Below are 18,309 nucleotides of genomic sequence, written 5' to 3'. Positions count from 1 at the left end.
CAGTTATGTGGATAGACTATAGAAGCTGGGTTTGTCCTCCTTAGAGCAGAGAAGGTTGAGAGGAGATTTGATAGAGCCGTTCAAAATCATGACTGGTCTAGATAGAGAGAAACTGTTTCCATTGGTGGAAGGGTCAAGAACCAGAGGATACAGATTTACGGTGATTGGCAGCAGAACCAAAGGCGACACGAGGAACAACTTTTTTATGCAGCGAGTGGTTAGGATCTGGAATGCACGGCCTGAAAGGGTGGTGGAGGCAGACTCAATCATGGCTTTCAAAAGGGAATTGGATAAGTACCTGAAGGAAAAAAAATTGCAAGGCTACAGGGAAAGGGCGGGAAATGCTCTTGCAGAGAGCCGGCATGGGCTCGACGGTCCGAATGTCGTCCTTCTGTGCTGTAACCATTCTATGATTCTATAATGAAGCAGCCCTTGCACTGTGAGCTGGACACCTGCCAGGTTTGGGCTGATACGTGGCAGGTAACATTTGCACCACAAAAGTGCCAGGTAATAACATCTCCAACCATTTAAAAAAAAAGAAAGACTTGCATTTATACAGCGCCTTTCACGTCCACCGGACGTCTCAAAGCACTTTACAGCCAATGAAGTACTTTTGGAGTGTAGTAACTGTTGTGATGTAGGAAACGCGATAGCCAATTTACGCACAGCAAGCTCTCACAAACAGCAATGTGCTAATGACCAGATAATCTGTTTTTGTTATTTTGGTTGATGGATAAATATTGGCCAGGACACCGGGGATAGCTCCCTTGCTCTTCGAAATAGTGGCAGGGGATCGTTTATGTCTCATCTGAAAGATGGCACCTCTGACAGTGCAGCGCTCCCTCAGTACTGCACTGGAATGTCAGCCTTGTGTGTGGAGTGGGACTTCAACCCACAACCTTCTGACTCAGTGGGGAGGGTGCTGCCCACTGAGCCACAGCTGACATCCCAATCACCTCCCTTAACTTTCAATGGCTATACCATGCAGGTTGTAGTGGTCCCATGTGTCTGTTACCCTTGTCCTTTTAGGTAGTAGAGGTCGGAGGTTTGAGAGGTGCTGTGGAAAAAGCCTTGGTGAGTTGCTGTCGTGCATCTTGTAGATGGTACACACTGCAGCCATGGTGTGCTGGCAGTGGAGGGAATGAACATTACTGGACTAGTACTCCAGAGGGCTGGACTAATAATTGAGAGAATGTGAGTTCTAATCATATCATGAACACCTGCCGTCCTTACCCGGTTTGGCCTATATATGACTCCAGTTCCACATCCATGTAGTTGACTCTTAACTGTCCTCTAAAGTGGATTGTGAGCCAATTAGTTGTATTGCAGCTCCTACTAATGGTTCATGGAGAAGGCCCACCCCCACCACCTTCTATGGGGAAACTAGGAATCGGCAATGAATGCTGGCCTTGCCAATGGCGCCACATTGCAAGAACTAATTAAAATAATATAGCCTTTTAAATTCCCCTGCTTCTGAAGCTGCTGCTAAACCGAACTTCCTCGATATAATGATCGATTCTTCCCAACTTTGGCCCCTTCACAAAAAATTGCGACCAGTCCAGACATCTTCCATTTAATAGCTTTTCCCACTCCTCAAACTGCTGCCAACCTTGACTGTCTTCTCGTTTACGTTTGTAGAAAAAGGTAAAGTTAGAAGAATCAATGAAAGATAAAACCGAAGATGATGATGCAGATGATGAAGAGGATGATGATGACGATGATGAAGATGAGTAAGTTGTTTTTCCCTTCCCTGTCCTTTCCTAACCAGGCAAACTGAACCGATGAGCCCTCTTTCAGAGTGGGCAGGGGTTCAAAAGCTAGTTTAAAATATACCAGGGATGTAAGAATATTGAAATGTCAAAAGGACAATTGTGCACGGTGTACTGTTCTGCGCTGTATAGTCTTGCATAGCTGTGTTGTTGCCACTAGGGGAATCTAGAACTAGGGGGCATAGTTTCAGAATAAGGGGGCGCCCATTTAAGACGGAGATGAGGAGGAATTTCTTCACTGAGGGTCGTGAATCTTTGGAATTCTCTACCCCAGAGAGCTGTGGAAGCTGGGTCATTGAATATATTCAAGGCTGAGATAGACAGATTCTTGATCCATAGGGCAGTCGAGGATAATGGGGAACAGGCAGGAAAATGGAGTTGAGACCAAGATTAGATCAGCCATATCTTATTGAATGGCGGAGCAGGCTCGAAGGGCCGCATGGTCTACTCCTACTCCTATTTCTTATGTTCACTGTATTGGTACACGCATGTGAATACACGGGCAACATTCAGCAACTTTATGGAGAAAGAGCTGAAGCTGATTGGATAGAGTTTCAGATAGTTTATTTACAGAATTAATAGATACATGGGAATCTAATTGAATGTTTTCGGGTTACGAACCTGCAAATTGTTAGGCAGGAAAAGACCTGCTGGCCCATTGAACCTGCCCCACACCTCATGATGGCTGGAGATTCATGACTAGACACTTTTCCCCCCTTCCCCTGCATCCCCCCACCTCCCCATAGTTATGTAATCTCATGGGAGAGGCAAAAAAGGCAGAGAAAAAAACCCAGGGGAAAAGTACTCTGGAAAATTCCCCTTTGACCTCCTTAGGCAATCAAAACCAGTCTAGAAGATCACGTGGACCAAGCGTTATCGAAAAAGACACTTGTCCTCTATATGACGCAATTCCTACCCCAGTCTGGAACTGGTCCAGCTCCCTCTTGAAGGCATGTAGAGAGTCAGTGCCCACTACACCAGCAGGCAACACATTCCAGAGGCTCGCTGCTCTGGGAAACGAGGGAACCGTCTAACATCCAGTCTATTCTTACTCTGACACAGTTTAAACTCCTGTTCCCTGGTCATCCCCAATATATTAAACTGGAATCATCTCTCAATAGGCATTATTATCCAGCCTTTTAATTATTTTGTAGACCTCTATCAGGTGGTCTCTAAGTCTAGCTGCTCTAAAGTAAATAAATCAAGGTCCTTGAGCCTATCTGAGTGGGCTTTAAGCTAGGAATCATTCTTGTACCTCTCCTCTGTACCTTTTCCAAGGCCACTATATCACCCACCATGTAGGGGAACCAAGACTGGGCAAGGTACTCTAGAAGCGGTCTGACCAGCGACCTGTATCGTGACAAAATGGTGTCCTTTATTTATATTTGAATACAGTAGATGCTCAGGACAAAGATACAGACTTGAATCTAATGAAAGGGTTTGGCCAATTTCATATTATACAAGATGGAAATGTGAGCAACTTACAGATGCCTTCTGAACCCCAAGCTCACAGTTCAGCCTGGAAATGGCTCCTTATGATTTTTAATATGACTTGTATGTAATTAATTCTACAAATTTTGCTCTTCCTGGTCTTGGTCCTGTGTCTGGAAACTATGGAGCAAGGAAACAGAGGGCGTGTTTTTATTTTAGATGTTGCAATTTAAAAATGCCGCATGGCTTTTGAATTGGGTACTGGTACATAAGAACATAAGAAATAGGAGCAGGAGTAGGCCATTTGTCCCCTCGAGCCTGCTCCACCATTCAGTAAGGTCATGCCTGATTTGATCTTGTCCTTAACTCCACTTTCCTGCCCTCTCCCCATAAGCCCTTGACTCCCCTATCTTTCATAAAATCTGTCTTATCTCCAACTTAAATATATATAATGACCCAGCCTCCACAGCTCTCTGGGGTAGAGATTTCCAAAGATTCACGACCCTCTGATAGAAGAAATTCCTCCTCATTTCCCTTTTAAATGGGCGACTCCTTATTCTGAGACTATGCCTCCTAGTTCTAGACTCTCCCACGAGAGGAAAATCCTCTCTGCATCTACCCTGTCAAGCCCCCTCAGAATCTTATTCGATTCAATAAGATCACATCTCAGTCTTCTGAACTTCAATGAGTATAGGCCCAACCTGCTTCAACCTTTCTTCATGTGACAATCCCTTCATCCCAGGAATCAAGCTCATGAAACGTCTCTGAACTGCCTCCGATGCAAGTTTTATCCTTCCTTAAATAAGGAGACCAAAACTGTATGCAGTACTCCAGGTGTGGTCTCACCAATATCCTGTGCAACGCCCTCCTCCATCTTCACTTTCGCCACAACTTCCATCGTTGCGGGAGACAGAGAACGCGATTAGAGAAGCGGACAGCATAGAAAGATCCCACCCCGCCATTGCCTGCCCATCCCTCCCTCTCTCCAAGCTTTCAAGAACAGAATTTGTTTTTTAAAGGGGTGAAAGAACAATAAACGTGAAGATTGGTTAGCGGACAGTTTATTGAGGATGTAACTGGCAGGGTAGATAAAAGAGGAACTAGTAGATGTAGTATATTTGGATTTCCAAAAGGGCATTTCATAAGGTGCCACATTAAAAGGTCGGGGCGAAGGAGTGGCGAGAGATTGTAGAGTGACGTGTTCGGGGCCCAGAAGAGGCGAGGGCCCAGGGGCAGCATGGGCCAGCCCACACTGCGATATAAGATATGAAATAGGAACAGGAGTAGTCCATACGGCCCCTAGAGCCTGCTCTGCCATTCAATAAGATCATGGCTGATCTGATCATGAACTCAGCTCCACTTCTCTGCCCGCTCCCCATAACCCTTTATTCCCTTATCGTTTAAGAAACTCTCTATTTCTGTCATAAATTTATTCAAAGTCCCAGCTTCCACAGCTCTCAGGTAGCGAATTCCACAGATTTACAACCCTCTGAGAAGAAATTTCTCCTCATCTCTGTTCTAAATGGGTGGCCCCTTATTCTTGGATCATGCCCTCTAGTTCTAGTCTCCCTCCTGAGTGGAAACATCCTCTCTGCATCCACCTTGTCAAGCCCCTTCATAATCTTATACATTTTGATAAGATCACCTCATTTTTCTGAATTCCAATGAGTAGAGGCCCAACCTACTCAACCTTTCCTCAAGTCAACCCCCTCATCCCTGGAATCAACCTAGTGAACCTTCTCTGAACTGCCTCCAAAGCAAGTATATCCTTTTGTATATATGGAAACCAAAACTGCATGCAGTATTCCAGGTGTGGCCTCACCAATACCCTGTATAACTGTAGCAAGACTTCCCTGCTTTTATACTCCATCCCCTTTGCAATAAAGGCCAAGATACCATTGGTCTTCCTGATCACTTGCTGTACCTGCATACTAACCTTTTGTGTTTCATGCACAAGTAGCCCCAGGTCCCGCTGTATTGCGGCACTTTACAATCTTTCTCCATTTAAATAATAATTAGCATTTTTTTTCTGCTAAAGTGCATGACCTCACACTTTCTGACATTATACTCAATCTGCCAAATTTTTGCCCACTCACTTGGTCTGTTTATGTCCTTTTGCAGATTTTTTGTGTCCTCACACATTGCTGACGTTGCAAATATGGGAGGAAAAGCAAACTTGGCTACGTTACACTCAGTCCCTTCTTCCAAGTCGTTAATGTAGATTGTATGTGTGCGCACTGGGTCCGTGCAGCAGAGCTGGTCTCTAGTCGTCTTGGATAATCCTTGCCACTGGACCAAGACCTAGCTCTGTCAAGCCCGTGTGATGGCTGGTGTGCAACGGCCACCACACGTTAAAAAAAATCCACCCACAGGTATCTTCCACCCTTCAAGATTTAGTTCGGGACCTGCAATTTAGGTCCTTCATTGAAACACCTGTGAACTTTTTGACGTGGAAGCAAGTCATCCTCGATTCGAGGGACTGCCTATGATGATGGGGTACAGTTGTAGCAGGACTTCCTTATTTTTATACTCCATCCCCTTTGCAATAAAGGCTAATTCCATTTCCAACATGTCTCAGCGATGGTGGCTAGTTATTAAGAAACGGGTAATAGTTATTGAGAATACTATTGATATCGAGTAACCTAAGTGAAGGGCACCACCCTGATAGAAGAGATGTGACAAAGCATAAAACGGCGATTATGTCACATCTGGGTTGGGTGTTGTAGGGAGATGAGTTCCACAGTTTTGATGACCTGAGAATGAGTTGGAGCGGGAGATGGTGCAATGAATCTTGATTTGAACGCAGTGAGGATGCATGTTGTTAGAGCACGGGTGCTGGGTGGTTGTATTTGCAGCTTCAGAGGAGTAAGGGAGGAAGGTTCAGAGAAACTACTTGAAATATTTTTTAAGTACACAAGCTAATGCAAGCTTTCTTTTCAACTGCAAAATACTGCAGATGCCGGAAATCTGAAATAAAGACAAAATGCTGAAATAACTCAGCAGGTCAGGCAGCATCTGTGGAGAGAGAAACAGAGTTTACGTTTCAGGTCTGACTTGAAACGTTTCTGCTTTTATTTCATTTTAAATTGTATGAGAACTCCTAATTGCTGTCTAACGTACATCATTTGCTGAATTTCACATGTTGCGTTCTAGGGAGGATGATGATGATGAGGAAGAGGATGATGATGATGATGATGAGGAAGAGGATGATGATGATGATGATGATGAGGAAGAGGATGATGATGAAGAGGATGAAGAGATTGCAAAGACTCCTGCAAAAACTTCAATAAAAGTGAGTTAAATCACCCTTTGGATGGCTTAACTAATCTAAGTAGTTAATTTCACCACTACCTTCGCTCCGTGCATTGAAGGACGAGACTGGAAGAGAAGATTGAAACTTTACTGTTCACCGTGGTAATGCAGCTGGGGTTGAGCGTGGAACCTTTAATGCGGTAGGATGCAAACCTTTCCAGTTAGTGCAATGCAAAGTCCCAAAACAAGGTTAAACTCAGTAGCAGTATTATTTCTACAGTTCTTTTTGGAAAGAGAAACAGACTCATTGAACTTTTCAAGATTATGAAGGGGATTGATAAAATCGATCCAGGCAAATTGTATTCACTGTGGTTGAAGGGCGCAGAGATCAGGAGACATGAGTTTATAAAAAAAAATTAGGACGTTAGGACTGAGAAGGAAAGTCGGAGAGAATATTTTCCAACCAAGCGCTAAGAGTTGTGGATTATGTCACCAAGTTAGGCTGTTGAAGTGCTACAGATGAGTTTGAGGTAGATTTCTAGAGAGGTAGAAGGGGCAATGATCCCTACTTTTTTTTCCTCTGCGCAGACCCTTTCAATTTGCTGCATGGCCGCCCATGCATGGTATCTCTCAGCAGCAACGCTGGCGCACTGCCTGCGCGGGGGCCTCGCGATTGGCACACATTGGTTGAGGGATAAAGTGAGATAGTCGGGTATGAAAATGCAGCAGGGTTGTGGGCCCTGATCACTTTTTCGTGTTTTATTAAATGCATTGTTGTATTATTTTCAAGCCATTTTTAATCTACACAAGCACCATATCTATCATGAATTGTGTGGCAGTTTATAATAGCTTCCCTTTCAGACCCAGTTACCATGGTATTATAATCTATTATTTCAGTCATTCTTGGCGATTCATTTGTTTTATTTCACTGTCCTGTTACAAAAGAATATGAAAGGTTGAACAGATCGTCTTCTGCCAGACATTTGCTGTGTTTGAACTTGCCCCTGCTCGGATTGTACATTGCAGATCAATTTGCTCTTGTTTGTTCTTCATTAAGGAAAGCACCTCATCTCTGATCACTGCTTATCCCCCTCTCCCCTCCAATGCCCCAGGCAAAGACACTTTAACCACACTGCACTCCTGTCCACTGTAGTATGTTGACTGTATGCAAAAATGTAAAAAGAGTCTTGCATTTATATATCTCCTTTCCCGACCTTGAGACATCCCAAAGCGCTTCACAGCCAATAAAGTACTTTTGAAGTGTAGTCACTGATGCAATGTAGGAAATGTGGCAGCCAATTTACGCACAGCAAGCTCCCACAAACATCAATGCAGACTGACTGCCACATAAACGGCAGAAGAGGATGTTTTATCAGAGGTCTTATTTTCTGCTGCCCAGACAATGACTTCCTTATCTGGCCTGCTCATCGTGCATGCACGTGGACACGCACGCGCACACACGCGTGCCAGTGGATGGTGATCAAGAGCAGAAGTGAATTCTTTGATCACCCCTCCGTCTCTAGCCCTTGGGGCACTAAAGACTCACTAATACCACAGCTGCCAAGCTCGTTTCTGAGTCAGCATTTTGCTAGTTCAAGTCCCAAACAAGCACTTGAGCAAATAACCTAGCTGATATTCCAGCGCAGTACTGCGTTATTGAAGGTGCTGACCTTCAGATTAGATGTTAAACTGAAGCTCTGTCTGCTTGTAGAACTGAATGTTAAGTTCGAAGAACAACACTGAGTTCTCCCAGTGTCCTGGCCAACATTTCTTCCTCGACCAACACCACCACTGAAACAGATTAGCTGGTCATTGATATCATTGCTATTTCTGGACCATTTTGATGACGCAACAAGGTGCCATACAAATGCAGTTCTTTTATTCTGGTTAGTGGGAATTCTGGCTGTTGCTTCTGAGAAAAATGAATTACTTGTGAGAAATAGAATAGCAGCTGGGTCAGGGGCTGGGACAAAATTTTAATTCAAGACAGGGGTTCCATGATTGACGCAAAGCCCTCCAAGGTTAAAGCAACTGTAGGGGAAAAGAAGAAAAATTTGCATTTATATAGCACTTTTCACGAAGACCGAACGTCCCAATGAGCTTTACAGCCGATGAAGTGGTTTTTGAAGTGTAGTCACTGATGTAATGTAGAAAGCGCGGCAGCCAATTTGTGCAGAGCAAGGTCCCACAAACAGCATTGAGATAATGATCAGATAATCTATTTTTTTTTGTGATGTTGGTTGAGGAATAAATATTGGCCAGGACACTGGGGATAACCCCCCCCCCCCCCCCCCCTTTGATTATGCCTCTTTGACACACTTTGGGACATTTGTCTAGGGTAAAGATGCTATATAAATACAAATTATTCCTGAAGCGTGTGTTCAGGGAAAAAAACAGAGTATGTTCCTTAGTCCATGTTCCTATTTGTGGCCTACTTTAACTTTAAGGGAACAATTGCCTGGGTATCATTGGGCTTAGTGTGACCATGATTTTCAGTGCACTGTGTTGCACCATGCAGCCACTAGGTTGTGCAGTGTGACTCTGAAATCACCAGTTGAGTCTCTGACTGGAGATTTTGGACAGCGACACCTGAGCACAAGAATTTGACCTTGGGGATTTGCTGTAAAGTTATTTCAGTGGATTTGAGTTGGGGTAAATTCAGATCTGTTTAAATTTCTTTGAATTTGCTCAGTTTGATCAATTTGAATAGCCTTGCTTTTCTCCCTCTTCTTTCTCTTCCCTCCCCTGATTGGGAAAATAATCACTTTAGACCTCGTCGTAGCAGGTGAAGTTCCCTGGACAGGCAGCTTAGGGCCGTCAGATCATGATTAGGGTAAATGATTGCAATAATCACATCCTGCAATAAATGTATACACTTATCACCTGTAGTGTATTTTGCTGCCCATATATCTAATTTGCTTAGTGGGCAGCACTCGTGCCTCTCAGTCAGAAATTTGTGGGTTCAAGCCCCTCTCCAGAAACTTGAGCACATAATCCAGGTTGACGCTACAGTGCAGTGCTGAGGGAATGCTGCACTCTCGGAGGTGCCGTCTCTCAGATGAGACGTTAAACTGAGGCCCCCGTCTGCCTTTTCAGGATGTAAAAGATCCCATGGCACTATTTCGAAGAAGAGCAGGGGATTTCTTCTAGTGTCATGGGTGAAATTTATTCTTTAACCAACTAAAACAGATTATATGGTCATTATCACATGAGAGCTTGCTGTGCGTAAATTGGTTGCCGCGTTTCCCGGTTTAGAACCGCGACCACGCTTCAAAAGTACTTCATTGGCTCTAAAGCGCATTGGGACGTCGTGAAAAGTGCTATATAAATGCAAGCCTTTTTCTTTCTTTTCATTTGGAGGTAGTCAGAATGCATGTTTGAGTTATAAACCATTGGCATTGGTGGAAGGGTCTATTACAAGGGGCCATAGTTTTAAGGTAGTTGGTGGAAGGTTTAGAAGGGATTTGAGGGGGGGTTTCTTTATGCCGAAGGTTGTGGGGATCTGAAATTTGCTGCCTGGAAGAGTGGTGGATGCAGAAACCCTCACCACTTTTAAGATATGGTTGGATGGGCACTTAAAGTGCTGTAACCTGCAGGGTTACAGACCCAGAGCTGGTAATTGGGATTAGACTGGATGACCTGTTGGACAGCGCAGATGTAATGGTAAGTACTGCAGGGAATCTAATACGACCAGGGTGATGATCTGAACTAGTTGGAGAGGAATTTTCAGATTTTTTTCTCCCAAAATTGGCCTGGGTTTTTGCCCCTCCCAGGAAATCACATGGCTCTGGTTGGGGTGGAGTGTAGAATGTTTCAATATAAGGGGTGTCGCAGTTGAGAGGCAGACTGGTTGGGCTGGGTGCTCTTTGCCTTTCCGTCATTGTTCATAGGTTTATATGTAACCTTCAAGGCTGCTGACCGAGGGCCGTGCGGCTCTTTGTCGGCCGGCGTGAACACGATGGGCTGAAATGGCCTCCTCCTGCGTTGTAAATTTCTGTGTTTCTTCTATGTTTAATATTGTTCCTTCAGAGGAGAAATGTAAGGTTTGGGCCAACAGGTTTTTGCTTCTGCTTTTCTGCATCTTACTGCAAGAACTAATTTGTGTTGTCCTTCCCTCCTCTTTCCCCACTGCCCCCCGCCCCACCTTGTGTCCACACCTTCCTATGGAGAAATGGCTGGCCTCTACTGAGTATAGTCATCCAGCAGTTGGCTTGATCTCTTCTGCAATTTCCCTGCTAGCACATCACAGGGATACAGTGGATGCACAGGCACCGTTGTTACTGTGCACGACCCAGAGAGCAGAGGACCAGACTGGTGATGTTTGTATCTCAAAAAATAAGATTCGCTGCATGCCGATTTTTCAATCCTGCCTCCAAAGAGGAGGCAGGTGTTTTAGAATGCAAGCGCCTCTTGGGAAGAGAGGTGAAAATCCCCCTTTTTTTTGTGTGGTGAGGAAGGAGTGGGGGTCGGGGGGGGAGGGAGCACATCCTGATTGCTGGATGAAGAGGAGCGGAGGAAGAAACCTGAGAGCGAGTGGGACCATGTGCAGGCTTGTCGAGAGGAGGTCCACAGTCTGTGGAAGCTCGAGGAGGAGAGGACAACTAAAATACTTGTTAAAGAGGATAAATGCAATTCAGGTACTGCTGACTTCAACTGGACAGAGCGATAGCTTCTTTGGGGGGAAAAAAAATTACAATAAATTGTTCCTGCACAGAAGTGAAAATTGAGACGTTTTTAAAATTATCATATCATAATACAGGAACTTGTATTTATATTGTGCCTTTAATGTAGGACAGCATTGCAAGGTGCTTCAAAGGAGAGCTGTAGAATCTTGCAGCACAGGTGGCTGTTTGGTTCATTGGAGCTGTGCCTGATTTATAAAACAAATTTTGACACTGAACCACATGAGATATATAGAACAGGTGACCAAAAGCTTGGTAGGTTTTAAGGAGCGTCTTAAAGGAGGAGAGGGGTACAGTGGCAGAGAGGATTCGGGAGGGAATTCCAGATTTCACGACCGCCATTGGTGGGGCGATGGAAATCGGGGATGCACAAGGGACAAGAATTAGAGGCAGGCACAGATCTCAAGAAAGTTGTGCTGCCGGAAGAGATTACAGAGATAGTGAGGGGCGAGGCAGTGGAGGGATTTGAACACGAGTGATAATTTTAAAATTGAGGTATTGCCAGACTGGGACCCAATGTAGCTCAGCGAGCATAGGTTTAATGGCTGAACAGGACTGGGTACGAGTTGGAATACGGGCTGCAGAGTTTTGAATGAGCCAAAGTTGGCTCTCGAAGCCAAAAATATAATGAATAGTCAGCTTGGCCAACTTCATTTAAATTTTTTGAAGAGGTAACAGAGAATAGACAAGGATAATGCAGTAGATGTAATTTATCTAGATTTTCAAAAGGCCTTCGATAAGGTACCACATAATAGACTAGTGCACATGGTTAGAGAATGCAGAGTCAGGACACAAGTAGCATAATGGATCGTGAGCTAGCTTCAAGACAGAAAGCAGAAAGCAGAGAGTAGGGGTAAAGGGTAGCTCTTCACAGTGCAGAAGGTGGGTAGTGGTGTTCCACAAGGATCAGTGCAGGGACCACTGATCACAATTTATATTAACGACTTAGACTTTGGAATCAAAAACACAATTTCTACATTTGCAGATGACACCAAAGTGGTGGGGTTAGCTGAAGGAGCGTGCGGCAAACCTGTCCCACCCTCCCTTACCCTCAACGACTATGTCCCACCTGTGACAGGGACTGTGGTTCTCGTACTGGACTGTTCAGCCACCTAAGGACTCATTTTAAGAGTGGAAGCAAGTCTTCCTCTATTCCGAGGGACTGTCTATGATGATAATGGGGTTTGTTAACAATGAGAAGGACTGTAACAAATTACAGGAAGACATTAATAAACTTGCAGAATGGGCATATAATTGGCAAATTTAAATTTGACACAGATAAATGTGAGGTATTACATTTTGGTAGGAAGAATAAGGAGGTCACTTACTACTTAGAGGGTATAAGTCTGGGTGGGATAGAGGGATAGGGTGTAAAGGGATCTTGGAGTAAAATCACTAAAAGTAGCAACACAAGTTAACAAGGCCATTTTTTTTTTAAAAAAGCAAACCGGGCACTAGGGTTTATTTTTAGAGGGATAGAATTGAAAGGAGTGAAGTTATGCTAAACCTGTATCGAACCTTGGTTAGACCACACGCTTGAGTACTCCGTATAATTCTGCTCACCATATTATAAAAAGGATATAGAGGCACTGGAGAGGGTGCAGAGAAGATTTACATGGATGATACCAGAAATGTGAGGGTATATCTATCCAGAAAGGATGAACAGGTTGGGTCTTTTATTTACCATAAAAAAAAGCAAAATACTGCAGATGCTGGAATCTGAAATAAAAACAGAAAATGCTGGAAATACTCAGCAGGTCAGGCAGCATCTGTGGAGAAAGAAATAGTTAATGTTTTACGTCGATGACTAAGGGCAGCTGTTGATTTTTCCATTTACGCCCTAGCTAGACCCATCTTTTGCATCTTAACTTGTCCCATTACTATCTCCTTTTGCCTTGCACCATCATCCCTTTTTGTCTCTTGATCTCTGCTGCCTTCCACCCTATCAAAGACCTTCCCTCCCTCCTTTCCCTGCTCCTACACTTGCTTAAAAACCTGTTGCGTCTCTAGCTTTTTCCAGTTCTGACGAAGGGTCATCGACCTGAAACGTTAACTCTAGTTTCTCGCCCCACAGATGCTACCTGTCCTGCTGAGTATTTCCAGCATTTTCTGTTTTTATATATATGATAAAATAATCATAAGTGCACTCTGAATCAGCCAATTTAATGGGCTATATGACCTTTTGTCTCCTCTTGGTGTTTTATGTTCTTGTGTAAGCTTTGGTTTTCACTGCTTGTTAAATGTAGTTGCAAGGGAGGACGGAGGGAAGTGAGGCATTCCACAGTTTTGAGATCCTGATGATTAATCAGTTAAGAGAAATTTATATCGCGTCTTTTTGACCTCAGGACATCTCAAAGCTCCTTACAGCCAAATAATTTTGAAGTATATGATAGAATAATTATCGGGTATGGTAGCATTGTGGTAATGTTACTGGACCAGTAATCCAGAGGCCTGGACTAATAAGAACATAAGAACATAAGAATTAAGAACGGGAGTAGGCCATCTAGCCCCTCGAGCCTGCTCCGCCATTCAACAAGATCATGGCTGATCTGGCCGTGGACTCAGCTCCACTTACCTGCCCGCTCCCCATAACCCTTAATTCCCTTATTGGTTAAAAATCTTATCTATCTCTGATTTGAATACATTCAGTGAGCTAGCCTCAACTGCTTCCTTGGGCAGAGAATTCCACAGATTCACAACCCTCAGGGAGAAGAAATTCCTTCTCAACTTGGTTTTAAATTGGCTCCCCCGTATTTTGAGGCTGTGCCCCTTAGTTCTAGTCTCCCCGACCAGTGGAAACAACCTCTCTGCCTCTATCTTGTCTGTCCCTTTCATTATTTTAAATGTTTCTATAAGATCACCCCCTCATCCTTCTGAACTCCAACGAGTAAAGACCCAGTCTACTCAATCTATCATAAGGTAACCCCCTCATCTCCGGAATCAGCCGAGTGAATCGTCTCTGTACTCCCTCCAAAGCTAGTCTATCCTTCCTTAAGTAAGGTGACCAAAACTGCACGCAGTACTCCAGGTGTGGCCTCACCAATACCCTGTACAGTTGCAGCAGGACCTCCTTGCTTTTGTACTCCATCCCTCTCGCAATGAAGGTCAACATTCCAGTCACCTTCCTGATTACCTGCTGCACCTGCAAACTAACTTTTTGGGATTCATGAACAAGGACCCCCAGGTCCCTCTGCACTGCAGCATGTTGTACTTTCTCCCCATTCAAATAATAATCCCTTTTACAGTTTTTTTTTCCCAAGGTGAATGACCTCACATTTTCCGACATTGTATTCCATCTGCCAAACCTTAGCCCATTCGCTTAACCTATCTAAATCTCTTTGCAGCCTCTCTCTGTCCTCTGCACAACCCGCTTTCCCACTGTTCTTTGTGCCATCTGTAAATTTTGTTACACTACACTCTGTCCCCTCTTCCAGGTCATCTATGTATATTGTAAACAGTTGTGGTCCCAGCACCGATCCCTGTGGCACACCACTAACCACCGATTTCCAACCCGAAAAGGACCCATTTATCCCGACTCTCTGCTTTCTGTTAGCCAGCCAATTCTCGATCCATGCTAATACATTTCCTCTGACTCCGTGTACCTTTATCTTCTGCAGTAACCTTTTGTGTGGCACCTTATCGAATGTCTTTTGGAAATCTAAATACACCACATCCATCGATACACCTCTATCCACCATGTTCGTTATATCCTCAAAGAATTCCAGTAAATTAGTTAAACATGATTTCCCCTTCATGAATCCATGTTGCGTCTGCTTGATTGCACTATTCCTATCTAGATGTCCCGCTATTTCTTAATGATAGCTTCAAGCATTTTCCCCACTATAGATGTTAAACTAACTAGCCTATAGTTACTTGCCTTTTGTCTGTCCCCTTTTTTAAACAGAGGCATTACATTAGCTGCTTTCCAATCCGCTGGTACCTCCCCAGAGTCCAGAGAATTTTGGTAGATTAAAACGAATGCATCTGCTATAACTTCCGCCATCTCTTTTAATACCCTGGGATGCATTTCATCCGGACATGGGGACTTGTCTACCTTGAGTCCCATTAGCCTATCCAGCACTACCCCCCCCTCGTGATAGTGATTATCTCAAGGTCCTCCCTTCCCACATTCCCGTGACCAGCAATTTTTGGCATGGTTTTTGTGTCTTCCACAGTGAAGACCGAAGCAAAATAATTGTTTAAGGTCTCAGCCATTTTCACATTTTCCATTATTAAATCCCCCTTCTCATCTTCTAAGGGACCAACATTTACTTTAGTCACTCTTTTCCGTTTTATATATCGGTAAAAGCTTTTACTATCTGTTTTTATGGTTTGCGCAAGTTTACTTTTGTAATCTATCTTTCCTTTCTTTATTGCTTTCTTAATCATTCTTTGCTGTCGTTTAAAATTTTCCCAATCTTCTAGTTTCCCACTAACCTTGGCCACCTTATACACATTGGTTTTTAATTTGATACTCTCCTTTATTTCCTTGGTTATCCACGGCTGGTTATCCCTTCTCTTACCGCCCTCCTTTTTCACTGGAATATATTTTTGTTGAGCACTATGAAAGAGCTCCTTAAAAGTCCTCCACTGTTCCTCAATTGTGCCACTGTTTAGTCTGTGTTTCCAGTCTACTTTAGCCAACTCTGCCCTCATCCCACTGTAGTCCCCTTTGTTTAATCATAGTACGCTCGTTTGAGACACTACTTCCTCCCCCTCAATCTGTATTACAAATTCAACCATACTGTGATGACTCATTCCGAGGGGATCTTTTACTAGGAGATCGTTTATTATTCATGTCTAATGATCTGGAGACACGAGTTCAACTCCCACGATGGCAGCTGGGGAATTTAAATTCAGTTAATTAAAAAAAATAATAATCTGGAATAAAAAGCCAGTATCGGTAATGATGACCATGAAACATGATTTTCGTAAAAACGCATCTGGTTCACTGATTTCCTTCAGGGAAGGAAATCTGCTGCCCTCACCTGGTCTGGCCTACATATGACTCCAGACCCACAGCAATGTGGTAGACTCTTAACTGCCCTCTGAAATGAGAAGTCACTCAGTTAAGGGCAATTAAGGATGGGAAATAAATGCTAGCCTTGCCAGCGACGCCCATATCCCGTGAAAGAATTAAAAAAAAATTATAAGTACTTTCATAGTACTTTTGAAGTGTAGTGTTGTAATGTTGGAAATACGGCAGCCAATTTGCATTCATCAAAGTCCCAAAACAAGGAATGAAATAAATGACCAATGCATCTGTTTTTTTAGGTGTTGGTTGAGGGATCAATACCGGCCAAGACACCAGGAGAGCTCCCCTGCTCTTCTTTGAATAGTGTCTTGGGATCTTTTATGCTCACCTGAGAAGGCAGACGTGGCCTCGGTTTAACGTCTCGGCTGAAAAGCGGCTCTTCCGATAGAGCAGAGCTCTCAGTACTGCACTGGGAGTGTCAGTATGGCGTATGTCCTCAAGTCGCTGGAGTGGGGCTTGAACCCACAACCTTGAGATGAACGCTACCCACTGAGCGAAGGCTGACACCTGAGTTAGAGTCGGAGACAGTGTGGTGAGTGAGGAAGAGTATATGGGTTGGAGCTGAGGAGCAGCAAGGCAAGGAGAGTTCAGATGAACACCGACAGTTATTGTGTCGATAAGTGAGGTGAGAAAAGCTTATTACTCATCTCTCTCTAAGCTTTGCCATTTTTCTGAAGCTTGACGGTGACCTTAGTTCTCAGGGTGAAACATAATGCCAAAAACTTCCAGGCTGATTATATAATGAATAAGCGTAACGCTTATGTTTGCAGCTTCTGTTTCCCTCTCTTATCCACCGCCCGCCCCCCCTCCGTCCAAAAGATGGAATCCCGCACACAAACAAATAAGTGGGGTTGCAGGGAGCGCTTTGATCTAAGGTTGGCTCTGCTGCAACATAGAGCACCTTTTTTTTTCTTCCTCTCTTTCTTTCTGCCACATTCGTGCGTTAATCTCTTGAGTTGAAAATGAAAAGCCCAGGTGCACAGAGAGGCCAACAAAAGCAGCAGTTGGAAGTGAATGTAGCCATGTCATCAGCTGGGGAGAGGGGAAAGAAAACATCCTTTGTTCGCTTTGGGCCTTTTTTTTTCTTGGCATGGAGAACTACTGAGGAATTACTGACTGAAAGCGAAGGAGAGATTACAAAGCTGGGCCCATATGATTAAATTCAAAACCACATATTTCAACAGGTTGGGAGCTTGTCTCAAGTTAAATGATTGAAACATACAATTTAGACTCTGCAGGACATGCTATTAGCTTTTTTTAACACACTGTAATAACCATTTCTTTGCTTAGATACCTTTTTCTCCAGACATTTTTTTAAATCAAGCTGATGTTAAATTTAAAGTTAAAATATTGTTATTTTTGAACGTGTAAGGAAAGAAAACAAGAACTAGCATATTTCTATAGCGCCTTTCACGACCTCAGGACGTGCCAAAGCGCTTTACAGCCAATGAAATACTTTTGAAGTTTTAATGTAGCAAGCACTGCAGCCAATTTGCTCACAGCAAGGTTCCACAAAAAGCAGTGTGATGTTGGCAGTATTGGCCAGGACTTCAGGGAGAACTCCCCTGCTCCTTTTTGAATAGTGACATGGGATCTTTTATATCCACCCGAGAGGGCAGACGTTTTAACATCTCATCTGAAAGACGGCACCTCTGACAGTGCAGCAATCCTTTGGTACTGCACTGCGGGTGCCTAGATTTTGTACTTAAACCTCTGGAGTGGTTTGAACACCCAACCTTCGGACTAAGGCGAGAGTGCTACCCATTGAGCGATGGCTGACAAATGAGGACAGTTCTACTGTTAGATTCAAGTGTTGTGGGTCTCATTGCAAGATTCTGAAACAAGTGTTTTAATTTTGATCCACCCCCATCGCACCTCCCCCTTCCAACAAGGGGCAAGTTAATTTTTGTACGGGCAGCTCTTTTTCATCATAGAATTACACAATCATGGAAATTTAGGCTCAAAAGGAGGCCATTGGACCCATCATATCTGCGTCAGCCGAATCCCACTTTGCAGCTCTCGGTCCATAGCCTGGGAGTTTACTGCACTTCAAGTGCATATCCAAGTACTTTCTCCCTCTACCACCCTTTTTTGAGTGGGTTGTTTGACAACAATATTGACCAACGTACTGGGAGAACCT

The 18,309-nt window shown here is 43.8% G+C and overlaps 1 protein-coding gene across 1 annotated transcript in view; it reads left to right on the top strand.

Moving 5' to 3' along the window:
- npm1b (nucleophosmin 1b) overlaps nt 1-18,309 on the top strand; it is a 133,647-nt gene that overhangs the window by 39,947 nt on the left and 75,391 nt on the right. Inside the window, exons 6-7 of the mRNA XM_070866786.1 lie at nt 1,639-1,730; nt 6,354-6,492. Coding sequence (XP_070722887.1) covers nt 1,639-1,730; nt 6,354-6,492 — 231 coding nt within the window. The remainder of the gene's footprint in view (nt 1-1,638; nt 1,731-6,353; nt 6,493-18,309) is intronic.

This window comes from Pristiophorus japonicus, chromosome 2 (assembly GCF_044704955.1).
Source record: "Pristiophorus japonicus isolate sPriJap1 chromosome 2, sPriJap1.hap1, whole genome shotgun sequence".
NCBI classification, from domain to species: domain Eukaryota; kingdom Metazoa; phylum Chordata; class Chondrichthyes; family Pristiophoridae; genus Pristiophorus; species Pristiophorus japonicus.
This window is presented reverse-complemented; position numbering and strand designations above follow the sequence as displayed.